The sequence below is a fragment of the Hetaerina americana genome, unplaced genomic scaffold (assembly GCF_022747635.1).
Source record: "Hetaerina americana unplaced genomic scaffold, ioHetAmer1.1.p SCAF_9, whole genome shotgun sequence".
NCBI lineage: Eukaryota > Metazoa > Arthropoda > Insecta > Odonata > Calopterygidae > Hetaerina > Hetaerina americana.
The window spans coordinates 70,572,756-70,591,165 of NW_027287538.1; the positions used below are offsets into that span (position 1 = coordinate 70,572,756).

The window sequence follows — 18,410 nt, forward strand, 5'->3', positions numbered from 1 at the left end:
ATAAGGACATTCAATCATTCCAGATGTTTTGAAATGTTCTGAAATGGCTTAGTTTATTTGCATTATTACCAGTTTTTATAGTTAAATATTTTAAACGTTAATGCAATGAACCTTAATTTTTGCTTTACTTCGACGATTTTGTTTACAATGGTCAAATATCAACATGTTGACACACTTGTTTTATTAATTCCAATAATTTGCCAGCATTGCATTTTCTCTGTATAAAATTTGTATAACTTGAACCATCTTTCCATTCACTGGAGAGGATGGTTTTGGCTTATCGGAAAGTTTTACTCTGGGAGGTTGGAAGTTTTTAAATAGCCAAATGCTTGCTATTCAAATTTCCTTAATTATAACGGCGTGGACAGGACAGGGAAAGTAATACTTAGAGTGTAACAATAGTCAGAAGTTAAACGGTGGGTAGCTGTGTGTAGGAAAATTTTAATGCTTAAACAAATGTGACCAGAAGTAATGGAATTATGTGCATTACAAAATCAAAAGTAATTGATTGATTCGTACAGGATATTTTGGTTAGAATTTGATGAATGCCAAATACTTAGAGAGTAAAATCCTCTCAGGTCTCCACAGGGTTAGTTTCTCCATTGCTGCTGATGTTTCAATAACTGACTAGGTTATCATCATCAGGGCTTTTCAAATTAATGCCTATCCAGATGATCAGATTTCTAAATAAATAACTACTTATTGAAGATGTTGTAATTAGAGGTGATTTTGAGACATTTCTTTATTTTGCTTTGCATAAATAACTTAAGACCTGATAAATTCTATATACTACCATTATTTATTCCATGCTATCGTTTTCATTTGACAGGTCATAATTTTTCTTTTGATTGAGATCATACAATCTCTTGTGGATAGTTTTCGTGTGGTGTAAGTTATTTGATGAGTGATTTTCAACTAATTCATCAAAGGATCCTGGCTTCAAATTGTATCGCTTTTAGATCTTGCATATAGCTTGGTTTAAACTAATATTGTTTCATTATTTCTGAAGCTGAGTATGACCATAATTGAGATGAATCAAGTTGATATTGAGGCCGCATTATGTCTATTTTGGCATTGCAATCGTTAAATCTGGGGAACCTTCTATCCAATGTGTAGGGGTAATGAAGTAGCCATTTTTAATTGAAATAAATTTCTTAGTTTTGTTTTTTGTGTAGAAAACTCATATTATCGCTGATAAAGATCAGAATTGCTGTTGTGTGTACATCTGAAAGAAAATTTCTTTTTACAGAATGATGTTGAAGCTGCTCGAGAGGCATACGATTCCTTTCTTGCTTATTATCCTTACTGCTATGGATACTGGAGGAAGTATGCAGAATATGAGAAAAGGAAGGGCCATAAGCAGAGATGTCAAGAGGTATGTTTCAGCAAGGCTCTTTGCCTGAGTTACATTAGATTCACTGCTGATTTTAATGATTGACTGTGATTTCCTGTAGATTGTAATACATTTAGGTTCGTGATGATTGTCCTATCATACCCTGCTTGAATTCTCGTTAAGTTGTGCCTTATTTTTTCTAAAATTCGTACGGTTTAAAAAGACTGCGGGAGTGAGAAATTAATGACTAAATTCTTATCTGGGTGCAAGCCATGCAGCCACTTGGGGATTTGGTCCAATAATTACTTGCTATCATCACTCTAACTGCATCTTCAAGTTTGGGGATTTAGCCGAGTCCCAAAAGCCAGATGTAAGTATGAAAACTGAAGTTTTTGTATTGCTGGTATTATCCCACTAATTGTCAGATTTAGGGATATAATGAGTTTTTTTAGAAAAAAACCCTAGAAGATATTGAACTTAAAAGGGATCATTTGGGTTTAACTTATGGATCTCTTTTTCAGCCAGATGGGATTTCTTTCAGGTATGCATCTCACACTGGACGCTATAGAGGCCATGGGTGGCTTGTGTGTGTCATTATGGTTTGAGGTTTGGACAGTTGTTTTCCATGTCACGGAGTGCCCAATCTCAAAGGAAAAACTAAAGAAAAGGGTTGTCATTCATAACATCTCTTCTTTCTTAGCTGCCTTTAAATTATTTCTCTTAGTCTTTAAGTTGAAAGTATGTTTAGTTTGGACATTCTCTGTTGTAGCATAGTCTAGTCCCATTTGTAAGCTGAAGAAACAAGCCACATCCGCTGCTCAACGTTGCCATGGGTAAATTAATGGGACAAATGCCGATAGGCTAAGTAACACATCCGTATCTTTTCACTTCTTAGTTTTGGAAAGGATTAAACTATAAAATTGTGATGGAGTCTGCGCAGAAGAATTTGGCAAGAAGTGATGAAGAGGTGTGTTTGCGGTTTGCCTCATGGCGTGTGCAATCCCTGCTGGGAGCGAAAAGAGGGAGATGTCTGTAAGGTGATAATGTCATTCTATAAGAGACAGTAACTAATTGTGTGTGTAATTCAGTGATGATTTTTTGAGGGTTATTGGTTATTATACCTTGCGCGTGTGTGCATTCTAATGTATTCTATGTGATTGTTTTAATGCTTGTGTCTAATACTTGTTGTTCAAAGACGAAACAAATGACTCATGAATTGGAGAGACAGGCCGGGAGGTAATTTGCTGGTGCTCACTTTGTTCTCTTGCGTCTTCCCTCTGTGCAACAATCCAGGTGTTTGAGCGGGGTTTGAAGGCGATCCCTCTAAGTGTTGACCTCTGGATCCACTACCTTAACTTCTGCAAGGTATCTGCATACGTAGATGACGAAGAGGCTATCAGGCAACAGTTCGAAAATGGAATTGCTGCCTGTGGAATTGAATTCAGGTGTGTGTAGAATTACAGTTGAAGGTTTTTGTGTAATGTCAAAAGTGGGCGTTAAATGTTGTAGAAATCCAACCATCTGAACCATATTTGGTTATTAATAACAAAGAAAATTAAAAGTTTTTATTCCTATTTTCTGGAATATTTGAGATTTTGTCAACCAATTATTCTTATTTGTGGTATCCTTCAGATGAAGTTTTATGGATGTAAGTTTCATTTACCAAATTTAGTAGTTTCAAGCATGGTGGAATTTGAACAAAATAAAGGATGGACGTTAGCAATTTTCCACTAAATAAGATTTACTGCACGACCGAATCACTCGTATGAGCCTCTTAAACTTTGTGTATGTTTTTAACATGTTTCAAACTTTGTAGTTCACGGTCCTAAAGCAACCTTTCTCTTTTTCCCCCTCCCTCCTTTCCTGCCACATCCACACCCCCTCTTCCCGCCATGTACAAATGTATAGAAGATGGAACTGAATTTCATTTTGGTACCAGAAGATGATGTAATACATCGAAGTCCGGTCGTACAATAAATCTTATCGAGTGGAAAAATTCTACTATCCGTTTTTATTTTATAAAACCCTTCAGTACTAATCATATGATGTCTTTTAATTTAACTGGAATCTGATAATTAAAATTTTGTCTGAATCAAGAATAGTAAATGATATTGCCTTTGCAATGCTTTGGCAGTTGTTAGATAATTTTTAGGATTTATTTTTAAATATATTTTTGTCTTTTGAATTTTCAGTTGGATGTGTTCCAAAAGCACCCTCTAGTCTAATAACATTAGTTAATTACAAATATTTTTATTTTTATGCCTTTATGATTAAAATTTCAATCGATGTGCAATAAGTTGACTTTTTGTAAATGTACATTCTCAAGTGAGATCCATACTTATTGATATTTAGCAGTTCCATCAGCCTTAAATAATCAGTTTTAATGGGGTCTGGTAGTCGATTGGGTTGAGAGTTAAGCTACTGACTCAAGGCTCCAGGTTCAATTCCAGAAAGTACCTTTGGAGTTTCCCCAGCTTCTTCTGTGATTTTGCTGATACTGGAAATTCATGGAAAACCATAGGTAGGCGGGCGTCATGACTGTGTATATAAATACTCCTTGAATATTCAGGGGGCCTAGGAGTCATTTGCATTTTTGTGCTACTGGTGATTTCCCTGAAAGGTTTCTCTCAAGTCAATACCCTGCAAACCACCGCAAGGGTGTGCAGCGGGGGGTGTCAGGCCACCGCACACTTTTATTCACCTGGTTGATAATGGCATGACATCTGTAGGTCCAAGTAGAAAGAGGGGCAACTTCTGCAGTGCCGCAACTCGTTGCAATGCACTTCCAAATTGGTTTCTTAAGTCTTCAGCACTTCCAACAAGAAAGCATCCCAAATGTAGCTTTATTTTAAATCTTTTTTGAGGTTACCAACTTCTTCCCTATGCCTTTCTTCCTATCAAATTTATCTTTCATATAAATAACTTCTCCCCTATGCATTTTAATTTTGATTTTTATTATGTTTCACAATCACCTGCTAATATTAACCAATGTGGAAATTACTTAATGAGTATAAGAAATGGATAAGACAATCGTGCCAGTTAAGTGCTCTTTGAGAATGTGACAAATATATAATTTAAAAAGTAATTTAGATTTTAAGTATCCAGCGATTTAAATGTAAATTGCCTTTGACCATAAAAGAAGGTCATACTTTTTAAATTTGGACTAAATCATTGTTATTTTGATTAATTTAAAGCATCTTTGAAGTGTATAGTCAAATTAAATAAATGAAATATTAAGGCTAAATGTTTCAGTTTATTATTGTCCACTGAAACACTTCAAAGAGGTTAATTTGAAGAAATTTTGTCATTGTTAACAAGAAACCTTTAAATGTTAGAGACATCTGCGAAAGTTGTTATATTTTTCTGAAAGATGAGGCATATATTTCATACAAAAGAAGTGCATGCTTAAAATTTATGAAAGTATACTAATTTGGTTTTGATTTATTTTATTGTTACGTAATTATTTAGGATGCAGTGAATCATTTGAGTTCATTTAGTATTATGTTAACTTATATTGAAGACTTACTTGAATATTGGGGATGAGAAAAGTTATTTACTGGAAATTTTTTAATGATTTTGTTCTCCATACAGGTCTGATCGTCTTTGGGAAAACTATGTCAAATGGGAAGTAGAAGGCAAGAGGTTCCAGAATGTCACTGCTATATATGACCGAGTGCTCCATATACCCACACAAAGTTATACCACCCATTATGAAAAGTGAGTGACTTAATATTTAATAATATTTCATTTAAATCTGTACCATCCCTTAACTGAGGAGTAATTTATTGTTTAATGGAAAAAAATAGGATTCTAATTGGATATAAATTTATGTCATAAATGCAGTCATTTCAAATAAGTTTTAGAAAATCTATTCAAATCACAGGTCTAGTGAGACTTCTGCATCATTCAAAGGGCAGTGGTACAACTATGTTAAAATGTGTTTATTGATCTTCTTGGTTTATTTTCAATTCTGATACTTCTATTGAATATAAATGTATCGAGCTACCTACTTCTACAGAAGTAAACAATAGTGCCTCTTACATCGTAGCTTGCTAGATGAAGTGCATAGATGAACAGTAGCTGAAATATCTTTCATGTACATAATATATAAGTTTTAAGGCAGTACATGTGTAAAAACATTTTCCAGCTCTGTCATTATTTTCAATTTTGATAAACTGAAATGAAGGAATCCATAAATAGTGGATTCCCCCAAATATCATATTTGAATTTAGAGACTTAAAGAATGAAGGGTTGTCCATGTGCCTTTTTGGTTATAAACGTTCATCCATTAGAATTTACCAAATTGGCATAGTGTGTCTTTGCATTGTAAGATAGCCTTATCACTGATATTAATATGCCATGAGAAGGAGAGTAATTATTATTCCTCTTGTTATAAAATTTAAATTCTAATAGTTTATGGCTAATCTAGATCAAATGCAAGCCACTTAGATTTTACAGATGAAGTCTTGCACCGACCGTGACTATGTATTGACGTAGAAATTTGTTCCAAATTGAATGCTTGTAATCTTTGCTTAATACGTCAGTGGTATACGTCAGTGGTATTTTTTACCTAGGTTTCTCTCCATGTAGCATTAATGATGGAAATACAAATCTATGTCTGGGATTGGAGCGATAGAAACATTATGGGCTAATTTGGTGGTTAGAGTTTGTTAGTTTTGCTATTTATTTTCATTTCAAAGAACTTGTGATTTAGACCAGCAATCAGGCATGGAATTAATGGAAACGTTTCAGTGGCAGACTTCTCAAGTTTAGTTCAAAATTTGATGGAGTAATGTTACTCCACAGAACAATCCATCGGTGTTATGTAACACTGAAACAGGGTTCATTGGAACGCATTCCTTACTCTGGCAGCTTGGAGGTGGCTTTGACCAGGTGCATTTAGAAGTCAACATCCCCTTCCACCAAGCCCAGCATGTTAGAACATGCGGTGTGGTGTATTGTTGCATCTGTAAAATATTTATTTTATTTATTTAATGACAGCAGTAACCATTTAACAAAAAGAAAGGGAAAAGCATGGATTAGTTCCTCAATTATAAAAAATATGTACATATGGTTACAAATTACATAAACATACATACTAGTTCTTGAGAATTAAAAGATAATGTAAAATTAAAGAAGAATCTTAATTTGCAATGCATGAAAGACATTTTCAGATGGTATACAGGTACGCACACATACCTAATTAGATTAATTAATGTAGACAAAATGTCAATATTAAATAATATTCCAAATTAAAAAAATGAAAACAATATAAGAAACAGTATATGTAACAGGCCAGGTGATGGTTCAAAATGATTGTCTGTAGTCATTAAAGAGTCCATGTGGTATCTGTGAAGAAAATTTACCCAATGGATATTAGGACCACTTCTTATTGATACGTAAAGTTATCCCTACAGTAGTATTTGCATTCTAAAATTCTTCAGGTATTTTTAATAACATTTTTGAGGTTTTCTGGTAAGATAGAAAAAAGGTGAATATAATCACAACTGTTGGTATATCTCATAATCTGGCTTATAGGTGAGTTGTTGTATTACTGGTTTGTTGCATAATATTGGTTGTATTACTTATGGAACTCACCCTTTACTACTCTAGCCAATAAATACGCGAACTGAGGCAATAAAAACATTAGTTTGCAAAATTTAGTTTGCATCAAGTTTGTCCCCTTCTAAGTACTCTCCATTCGTTGCAATGTACTTATTCCATCATCTTTTCCACTGTTTAAAGATCCCTTGGAACTTCTCGGCTTTTTAGTTTTCTCGTCGTTTCTTGCTTTATGCGTATTGTCCACATCTTCCCCAGTGACGTCCCCTCATCACATTTTTTGCATTTTGGGGATAGGAAAAAGTCGCAGGGGGCGAAATCTGGCAAATGAGGATGATCAAGGATGGTGATTGAATTTTTTGTCAGAAACTGGTGAACAATCAATGCTGAATGTGCAGGTGCATTGTCATGGTGCGAGGTGCAGGATCCATCCACAATGTTCAGTTGAAATAGTGTGCACAGTTGATTTTCCTTAATTCAGCTCATCAGCTATCATTCGGACAGTCTTTCAATGATCGGTAAGGGCAAAGGAACGCACACGATCAGTGTTGTCGTCAACACAGGTGGATGAAGGTCGTCCCGGCCTCGCATCATCCATGGCGTCCTGTCGGCCATATTTAAACGCTTAATCCATTTGAAAGGGGATGTTTTCTTTGGAGCGTTATCACTGTAAACAGCTGTCAACATTTTCTAAATTTCTTGGTAACTTTTATACCACTTCACCAAAAAACTTGTTGATTTGCTGCGCTGTGATACGGTCAATTTTCATATACGACAAACAGTAAAAACAAAAACAAGGACAACAGAAACTAGCATACTTGGCACCATACACACAGCTTGACGATCCACCAAGCCCAGATGGCTCATTGGGCCTCTGGCAACTAGCGCCACTAGTGAGCAGGGCTATAGTCCACATCATGGCAGCCAGATTGCATCAGTTCGCGCATTTATTGCTCAGACCATGTATTACACAAAAGGATGCTTTTTCCTGATAATCCTCGAAAGAAATTATATTTTGGAGCCACTTGGCCCCCCCCCCCCCCCCCCCCCCCCGGTCACATATTCCATGTGCAATATCCTTGAAGTTTCTGCATGGATTGTGCATTGAAATCTGACGGCCGTTGTTAATACAAATCCCAGTCTGATGTGGTGTCAATTAGGCGTGTGCTTGAACTCAATGCTGGGGCTCGAGTTGGTCTCGCTGGAAGTGACTGCTATTTCATTCCATGGCATTCTGAGGATGAAGAGTCCTGGCTGAGTCAGCCATGCAATTTTCCGGCCTCTAAAAATTGTAATCCACTAATATCCTTGTTTATTTTGAATAGGAGATCCTTGCCAGGGGTAAACTAAGCAATTTTATTCTCATTTCCTTTGCAGTTTTGTGACACACATAATGAACCACCCCCCGCAAAAGGTTTTGTCTGTGGATGAATTTCTATCCCTGCGAAGGGAAGTTCTTCAGCAGCTGAAACAGAATGATACCTCACTGACACCTTCGGAAGTCCACCCTCCGGCTCCCGGAGCTGACGATGATGATGCCCCTCCTGGAATGGAGGATGCACCCCCAGGCGATGACGAAGATGCTCCACCGGTAGCTGTCAAACCACCTGCTGTGGTAAGGGATTTGAATCATTTATTTATTTATTGGCAGTTCTTTTTTGTTTTCTCTAATAGAGTTTACATTTCTGATTGTTTCCTCCCCTTAAAGAAGAAAAGATGAGCATGATACTCAATTGTAAGCAATGCATATACGGGGATGAAGACTGCATTGAAGGAGGAGCTGAACAAGATCACAAAAAATGATTTTTTGAAGTGCTTTGAGGATTGGACAAAACGTTGGCGCAAGTGTATAATATCTAATGGGGCTTTCTTTGAATAGAAGAAAATACATATTCATGAATAAATAAATACTCTTAAAAACCACTAAAGTCGCGATACTTTTTGAACAGACCTCATAAATATTTATTTTTTTAATTCACCTTGTGCATGCATATTGTACTTTTTGTTAGAAAGAATGCGGAACAAATAATGCTCATTGTGGGAGTTAATACTGTAAAATTAACATATTTTTTTTTTTTAAGTTCAGAGTTATAGTTTGCATTTTATGACAGGCAGTTATTTGATTAATTGAATTTGATCATATTCCATATTTTTGTGGAAAGTTACAGTGATAGAATCGTTGAGGAGAAAAACAAGATGCTCATGATACTTGCTCAATTGAAATGTGAAGGAAGTAATAGTGTAGGGTTTCTTCTGTAAGTAGTGATTAGGGTTGAGTATCCCTGGGACTCTTTTTTTTATGATGCAGGGAGGGCAATCCATGCGGTCTTCTTCAAGGAAGCTAAGGGTAGGAGAAGGAAAAGACAAAAATCTCAATTTTGATGCCCGCTCCGGTTAAGTAGATGCACAATCCATGGACGTAGAGCAGTGGACCGTTATCTGATTTATACCAACGACATGAAATTTATCTTTTTATTAAATATTAGCTACAAAAAGTGTTGCCTTGCAAAATATGGAATAATTTCAAAAATGAAATTTGTAATCTTAACTAGCAGTTAAAATGGAGGCAACCATTGAAATTTACTTTCTTCTCTAATGAAAGTTGTGTGAATTAATAACTGAGGTTTTGATTGTATTCAGCCTTGCATGGAAAAGGGTAGCTTATGTTTTGATAAAGAAATATGGCGCAGAAATTGCATTGGTTTAATTGAATTCTGTATTCTTAAAATCATCTATGGCGATTTTAGCCTAAATTTTCTATAATTCACAAGTGTGTATTTTATAATGGTTGAATCCACTGTATTAGGCTAAACTCAAGTTATTTTTGAGTTAGTGTCCAGTAAATAATTACAAAACATTCGTATTAAATTTCTTGTCATTTATATAGTATTGATAAGGTATTATTTTGTGCTGCAAATTTGTATTTGTTTGCTATAATATGTTTAAATGGTATTAAGAGTGAAATTAGCATATAATATGGATTTTTATATTTTTGGCAGAGGTCTGATGAAGAAACTACAGCCTTGCGGGAGAAGGTGATTGCGCTGAGGAAAGAAATTCACAAAAATACTCGTGCTATGGTTGCGGCTCGCTGGAACTATGAAGAAGGGGTATGATCATATTCTTTTCTCTTTTGCATGAAGATTTTACCCTCAGTAATATGAAGTTAAAATACGTTCATTTAATTTTATGCTATGTATAAAAAAATATAATTAGCTATGGTGTATGGCACTAAAATGGTGTTACCTGAAGATGCTTTTTTGATTAATGATTTGTGGATTTCATTGATAAAGCAATACCGATTATTGTCCTTTTTTTATGTTAATGTTGTTATGTGTTTTTAATATCTTAGATCAAACGTCCATATTTCCACGTGAAGCCACTGGAAAGATGCCAGTTAAAGAATTGGAAGGAATATCTGGACTTCGAAATTGAGCAAGGTGACCAAGGCCGAATCATAACTTTGTTTGAGCGCTGTTTAATTCCATGTGCACTCTATGAAGAATTTTGGATTCGTGTGAGTATAAGTAATGACGAGTGGTAGCACTTAAATTGCATGGGTTTGCTTGCAGTTATTTGTCAGATCAATGCGAAATTCCTTATAAAATCTGATAGTTTCTACTTAATTTATTGGCATTGCCAAGAGATATGCAATGTTGCTGTCTGCACAATTTTATTTTTTTTTCATACAATGTGGCTTTGCATGAATAAACAGCTATATGGAGGGTCAGTAATTTTATTTGATATCACTAAAGCAATGATATTTCATGTGCCAATGTTGTTTCCCGTATGGCAATGTAATTGTTATGATGATATTGTTGATGTGACAGTATAATATGGACACAATTGGAATCATTGCTGGATGTACATTTAAAATATTACCGTATTATTATATCGTCATCCGGTCAATGGTTACATTAATAGTCATTATTGGAAAATAAATATCAAAGTTATAGTTTTGTTAAACATATTATTGTTTACTGAATATTTATTAGGAAATATTTCCTTTGGAGTAGCTTTTTGAATTCATTTGCAGCACCTGGTAGCATAGATGCACTTTTATAGTATTTAAATATTGATATTAGAGTATGAAATAATAAATATTGCAAGTATTTGCTGAATTAAAATTCATCTCATAACATTTCATGTTAAGTTCAAATTTTGTAATTATATAAGAAATAAAAAAAATGGCACTCTAAATAATTGCCGGTATCGTTTTTTATGTGCAATGGAATGCCGGTACTTTGTTGGGTGGTGCTTTTGTTATGGACCCAAATAAAGTGCAGCATACACAGTGCACCTTATTACCCATTTTAGAGTTTCTCAGTTTTATAAATTGCCTGTATTTATCAAAACAAATTTATTGGCTGTAGACTGTAATTTTTTTAAATTGTTTGTTAAAAATTTGCTTGTAATTTACAAAACTTGCATTTTGTGCCATGCTAATACAAGAAATGTAATCCTAAATTTCATATCGATTTTGAAATATAACAAAGATGTAAATTGCCATATCAGAGTCCACAACCTTGTCTCGGAGGAAGGGCTTGTGCATTCCAAAGACCCCCTAGAGCTGTGCTGGTGGGAGCAATGCTAATTGCTCCTGGTAGGGTGACCCATGCCAGATAGGTCGAAGGTTAGGAGCTAGACGAAAGGTAGTCTGCAGTCTGTTCCTCAATGAGGTGGCTCCATAGGCATGTGGCCCCAGTGAGGCGACCATTGAGTGATGGTGTCACGTTAAAATCACTATGAGGAAGGCAACGGGAAACCAGGAAATCTTGCAAAACAGAACGGACAGCAGCAGCAAAGAAGGTGCAGAAGAAAGCTGCATTTGTTAGACTCGGAACTTTCCATGTTAAGACAATGTTGAGGGCAGGAACAACAGAGAATATAGGGTTGAGAGACGGAAAGAGGAAATGTAAATGATTTAGCTTTATGTGATGTTAAATGCTAGGATGGTGGGGATTGCCTGGAGTGATCAGTATAGAGTAATAAACATTAGAGGGAGTGAAAGCCAATAAGGGGTTGCCATAATATTGTATAAAAAGATAGACAGAAGCGTCGTCAACATGTTTTGTTGATTGTTGGCATAAATCATAAGGATACAGGAATGATCGATGGAAAGAATAATGATTGGTATTGGGATGTTGAAGAATGTAATATAGGGATGACTGTTAGGCAAACAAGGAAGGGCAGGAATAGGATAGTGATGTTGGACAGAGTGAAGGGAGGAAGTAAGTATACAGAAATGAAGAGGGCCTTGGTTGTAGTGTAGGATGTTTGGAGAGACAAGGGATGTATTGATAGTTGTCCATCCAAAACCTACCTTAACCAGTAGAACACCAACAATAATTTGGGTACAGCAATCCTTAAAAACAGGGAAAATAGAAATGGAAAACACCTGGAAAATTTAGTTGAGCAGGCAAAACAATTTTGTAGAATTGAAGTAGTTTTACTTGGAAATTGGTGGTGGACATAATAAAGAGAAAATACTTTTATTTTATTCATTTAGATTAACAATAATAATAATAAATAATTAAATAGAAGTGACTATTCTAGCTTTGTTTTTAAGATGGTAGATATCAAAGTGATGTGTAGTCTGAAATAAGATGAATTATTATATATCACTTCTGTGTTTGTTGTTTGCTTAATCAGGCTATGCTGTTCGACTAAACAACTTTCTACTTATCTGTGCTCTGAAACTAATTTATAACTATTAGTTATCTAATCCGTAGACTGAAAATATCATGGTATATAAGTACTCCATCCTGGCAATGATTTGTTTCACTACCTGCTGTCTGATATTCTCCTGCATTATCACTTGTTCTCTAATTTTATATTTCCTGAACACTTACTATAAAAAGTGCCAGAGCATAAAATGGCGTGGTTCACATGTCTAGATGCTTAAAAAAAGTAAAAAACTATCAACTTAGAACTCAAAATGGGTAATCTCCCTATCGTAAGAGGGGTTTTTATTTATTTGGATGAGCCATCCAGCATTAAAATTATTTTTGTTAATCCATTAAAGACCCATGAATGTCTCTGCCACAGGTAAAAGTGCTGAAATAATGGTGCATGTTAATTTAGCAGCCTGTTAAATTGCTTTTGGAAAATGAGATTGTAAAAATGGTAGTATCAAACTGAAAAATCAGTTTTTATCAATGAAAACGTGAAAAAACTTTCCGATTGAAAGCCATGTAATAGCTGACCACCCTACATTATTGAAAATCTTAAACACTATTTGCCCAAGTGTGATACAAGTGATGCCATTTTATTATACCCATGTGACATTGTTGGTTGGTATAAGCCCAATGTCCTCAGCAGATAGTATTTCATCAGCCATGTATTTTAATTAAATCAAAGTGCATGCTATGTTCTTATTAAATATTAAGCCTTTGATCAATTTGAATAAATAATAATGCTGCTATATTCCATTTAGTAATGAATACGTTTTGTGTTCACTCATTTGGATTCGATTTGGGTGCTTTCATCACATAACGGATGCAGTATATACACCTACCAAATTTTGAGAACTGATAGCATGTCTTGGAGGAAAAACTTTGGGCATAAATAAGTACGATGGTGAAGCCATCGTACTCATAGGTTTACTGGCAGTATGAATCTTCATTGGATTTTCATTTTTTGTCCAAAATAAAATTGCAATTTCGAATCCAGGGGAAGGGGACCACACCCAGGCATAAGGTGGAGAAACAGTGTCTACAATTCTCCCTTGCCCCTACCACAATGGAAGCCAAATTTCATCCCCATTAATAAGTCACTGTGCAAGGGTCTCCTCAACTAATCCTCCTTAACGCAAGATGGGCAGAAGGTTGCCTTCTCTTTTTCAAAGTATTTATTGCTTCTGACTTTGCTAACGGGTAGCAGATTTGCAAACTTTGATAATTTTTACTTCCTTGGTGATAACTTTTTTGGAATGCAATCTGCCTATGTACAGGTATACTCTGGCTCTATGGTTGCATGTAGTTCTTTTTTGTTTTTCAAAATTTTTGGATTGCATTATTTCGTACAGTAAGACATATGTCTTGATTGTGAGCTGAATTTCTTGGTGGTTCATGAGATATGATTGGCTTTGGCATCAGTTTCAATTATGTTTGTACATAATTTTCAAGGTATGACAAGATTACTAACCACTTTTTCAACATTTAAAATGTGGAATTATTTATAAAATGTTGAATATCAAAGTGTGTCATTTTCTGGGGTTACTTGCCCAAAACCAGTACGATATTAAAAATACAAAAAGTGGGCTGTTCGAATAATGTGCAATGCATCCATTAATGCACCCTGTTGCCTCATCTTTAAAAAGATTCACATTCTCCATCTTCCATGTATGCATATAGGTACAGCAATCATCTGTTTTAAGTGCAACATCCAATTCTACGATAGCAATGGAAATTGTCATATTCCAAAGAAACTGCGGGAGATGCCGCAACAGTAACTTTAACGGAGTCATCCGCTAATGTGCATTTCAATGCAACAATTTCAGAGCGTAAAAATCATTCGCCTTGACTGGGACTCGAACCCAGATCCCTCAATATCCGGTCGAGTGCTTTAGCCACTTAAGCTACCGAGGCGTCCTCTTAAACTCTGAAATTTTGGGGCTTTAAAAGGAACTAGATGTTATGACGAAATACCGTACATACAATGTCACATGCATTCGTAGTCGTGCGCGAGGCGCCACTGTCCATGAGGTTAAAGCCAACTTTAAACACTTATGGTGTTTTCCCTTTGACAAATTCCAAAGAAACTGCGGGAGATGCCGCAACAGTAACTTTAACGGAGTCATCCGCTAATGTGCATTTCAATGCAACAATTTCAGAGCGTAAAAATCATTCGCCTTGACTGGGACTCGAACTTGTCAAAGGGAAAACACCATAAGTGTTTAAAGTTGGCTTTAACCTCATGGACAGTGGCGCCTCGCGCACGACTACGAATGCATGTGACATTGTATGTACGGTATTTCGTCATAACATCTAGTTCCTTTAAAAGCCCCAAAATTTCAGAGTTTAAGAGGACGCCTCGGTAGCTTAAGTGGCTAAAGCACTCGACCGGATATTGAGGGATCTGGGTTCGAGTCCCAGTCAAGGCGAATGATTTTTACGCTCTGAAATTGTTGCATTGAAATGCACATTAGCGGATGACTCCGTTAAAGTTACTGTTGCGGCATCTCCCGCAGTTTCTTTGGAATTTGTCAAAGGGAAAACACCATAAGTGTTTAAAGTTGGCTTTAACCTCATGGACAGTGGCGCCTCGCGCACGACTACGAATGCATGTGACATTGTATGTACGGTATTTCGTCATAACATCTAGTTCCTTTTAAAGCCCCAAAATTTCAGAGTTTAAGAGGACGCCTCGGTAGCTTAAGTGGCTAAAGCACTCGACCGGATATTGAGGGATCTGGGTTCGAGTCCCAGTCAAGGCGAATGATTTTTACGCTCGGAAATTGTCATATTTATAACCCCAGAACCTCTAAAAAGCTGCACCAAACATTTTGAAGAACTATAAATGTGGCACTTTGGCCTAAAACTAAGGGCCTCATTCTTTTCAATCAGTTACCTGACAATGTGAGGGATCTCAATAAAATGTCACCTTTGCGAATACCTGTATTTGTTAAAGCCTATGTAATACTCTGTTGATAAATATCTGCAACTACAATTTACAACTGTATAATTTTCTTTGACTAGTCCTTCATTTGTACCACAAAGCCTTGTACAACATAAATGATTTGATTTGAGCGTATCAAAATATGCGATTGCATATCATATGGGATAGCCTGATTTCAATTGTATTGGTCAAATGTTGCACTAAAAGATGATAATTTTATGACTAGTCTTTTTTCGTTATGGGTTGGTAGGGATTTCTTTTGGGTTCTAACTCATCTGACACTAATTGTTTTTGCGATTATTTTTGAAAGCTTATGATTTCATCATAAATGAAAATAGCCTTCTACTAAATAGGAATTTAAACTGTAATATGACCTGTACACTCTTTGGTAAGGGCTGTCATTCTTCAACCTTCTTAAAATGCTAGTTCCCATCTTTCTAAAGATATCAATTTTTTACTGTAACTAGTGTGATTAATTATCAACAATATGAGATGTCAGGTGTTGATAATCTGTGGTGATGCTGTCTCCCATGACTTTTTTTATGTCGAAGCGATGGAGGTAGTGTAGTCGTATTTGGAAAATGGGTGAAGTGAATTGAATGCTTTCGAAACATTATTATATTTGATCTTGCTTTATTTGAAATATTGCTTATCAGAAACTTGAGAGAATTCCCTGATCAAACACGGAGGAGTTTTCATGCTTTTTAGTGCCAAGATAGGAAAATGTATCCGCAATAAAACAGCTCTCAAGTCACTGCTGCAGATTAATTATGTTAATTGGTTCCTTTAAGACATTTGCAACGAGTGTGGAATATGTCACATTGCCTGCTCATTTTCTTAGCCGATATCCCAGAGTGAATATTCGAGTTGGCATATATGTCAAAAAATTACAGTATAAGTAAGGTTACAGACTATAAACCTAAAAAAACAAGAGTCTAGAGCAGTGGCTAGGAGTATTTTCGTAGAGTTATTTATGAAGAAAATCATATACCTAGAGAAAGGGGCATGAATTCATCAACTGTGTATAGCATTGATGATCATAAAGGAATTGCTATAGTCTAGACTTAAAGTAACAAAGTAATATATTTGCATTAATTTTCTCGGTGGTACTTTCAAGAATGTCACATCAGCACATCCAGGGTTCTTAGCAAAGAGAGATGAGTTGTGGGCAGTTATTTTTAAGTCCTCAGAACCTCTTGTGATATACCTATGTACATCAGCATTGGTTTTCAGAGTTAGCATGGCTTGTTTTGCTGCACGAAGATAATAGTATGGAATCTATGCAAACAGGGAAGAGTTAGAATGTGGAATTTTTTAAAGTAAGGTCAATTACTGCTTGCCCTTGGAACGTTTCTAAGAATTCCTACTACCCATTTTTGCATAATAAAGAGGTGTATGAAATGATTGCCCCCACACGACAATGCCATATTTCAGCCTACCGTGAATAAATGCATAACAGACAGAGAGAAGTAGTTGTGTCAAATAGGGTCACAATTTTCCTGGATAGTCTCTCATGAATATGCATCCTAAAAACTTTGCTTACACTAGAATGATTAGCATCTTAGGACACATAGTTAGTTGGTTACTAGGTCATATTTATTTATTTATTTTATTTAGGATACATTGCTGTTAGGCGATAAGCCGGGTGGCAATGACATGATATAACAAGAGCTATAAACTATGCAGTAGTCAGTCTTAAAACATATCATAGTGTCATTTAGTCATAGAGTAGACTTACAAAATAAAAAAAAATAAGAAAAAACAATATATTGTGATACAGCCATACACCTTCTGCCGTATTGCATTGAACAATCCCATCATGTATACCTTTTACATTCACGCTTAAATGATTTAATGCTTTTGGGTAAGGGCTTAAAGAGTTCATCAGGCAGCTGGTTCCACTCTTTGATTCCCATATTTAGGAACGAAAACTTGGCGGTGTTTGTCTTTTGGGGCATGTATTTGATTTTAAGCGGGTGATCATTCCTGCCGAGATAACATGGCTTATTTACACTCTCGTTCAGTTCTTTCCAGCCTCCGTCAGCTTTCAATATTTTAAAAATGGCACACAGTCTATTCAGCTTCCGTCTGTTCTTTAGTGACCCCCATCCTAGTGAACCTAGCATGTCGCTTACACTGTCAGTCTGCCTATGTCGCCCTAAAACGTACCTGGCAGCCTTCCTTTGCACTGCTTCTAATTTTTTCACATGCCCTATTTCAAAGGGATCCCATACTGTGGTCGCATATTCGACAATAGGCCTTACAATTGTTTTGTAGGCCAATTCTTTAGTTGATTTAGTGCTTCCTTTGAGGCTCCGCATGACCTAGTGAAGCGATTTAAAGGCCTTGCCTATCACATAATCTGTGTGAAGTCCCCACCCTAAGTCTTTACTTAGGTGTACCCCTAGATATTTACAATTATCTTTTGTTACAATCGTTTCTCCCATTATTTTATATACCCTTCCCTCATCTGCCTTCCTTTTGGAGAATTAGATATGGATAGTTTTTGCAATGTTTATCTCCATTTTGTTGATTTTGATCCAATTAGCCACGTTATCTATGTCACCCTGCAGAACGCCGCGATCACTGCTGCTGCTGATTTCCCTACAGAGTATACAGTCATCAGCGAACAATCGTATTTTGGAATTGACACATTCAGCAAGGTCATTCACGTAACAAAGAAACAGAGGAGGACCAAGCACGCTACCCTGAGGTACTCCGGATGTGACGCGGGTTTCTTCTGAAATTTTGTGTCCTACACGAACCTGCTGGGTTCTATCTTGTAGGAAGGCCTTCGTCCATAGTAGTACTCTTTTATCAATATTTAGTTTTCCAATTTTTTCTAACAATCTGTCATGGGGAACCCTGTCGAAGGCTTTTGAGAAGTCGAGTGTAA

The 18,410-nt window shown here is 36.0% G+C and overlaps 1 protein-coding gene across 1 annotated transcript in view; it reads left to right on the forward strand.

Moving 5' to 3' along the window:
- The window catches only part of Prp39 (pre-mRNA processing factor 39), a 36,819-nt gene that overhangs the window by 7,454 nt on the left and 10,955 nt on the right, over nucleotides 1-18,410 (forward strand). Inside the window, exons 4-9 of the mRNA XM_071598083.1 lie at nucleotides 1,250-1,375; nucleotides 2,627-2,778; nucleotides 4,925-5,050; nucleotides 8,273-8,510; nucleotides 9,895-10,005; nucleotides 10,248-10,412. Of these exons, the coding sequence (XP_071454184.1) occupies nucleotides 1,250-1,375; nucleotides 2,627-2,778; nucleotides 4,925-5,050; nucleotides 8,273-8,510; nucleotides 9,895-10,005; nucleotides 10,248-10,412 (918 nt within the window). The remainder of the gene's footprint in view (nucleotides 1-1,249; nucleotides 1,376-2,626; nucleotides 2,779-4,924; nucleotides 5,051-8,272; nucleotides 8,511-9,894; nucleotides 10,006-10,247; nucleotides 10,413-18,410) is intronic.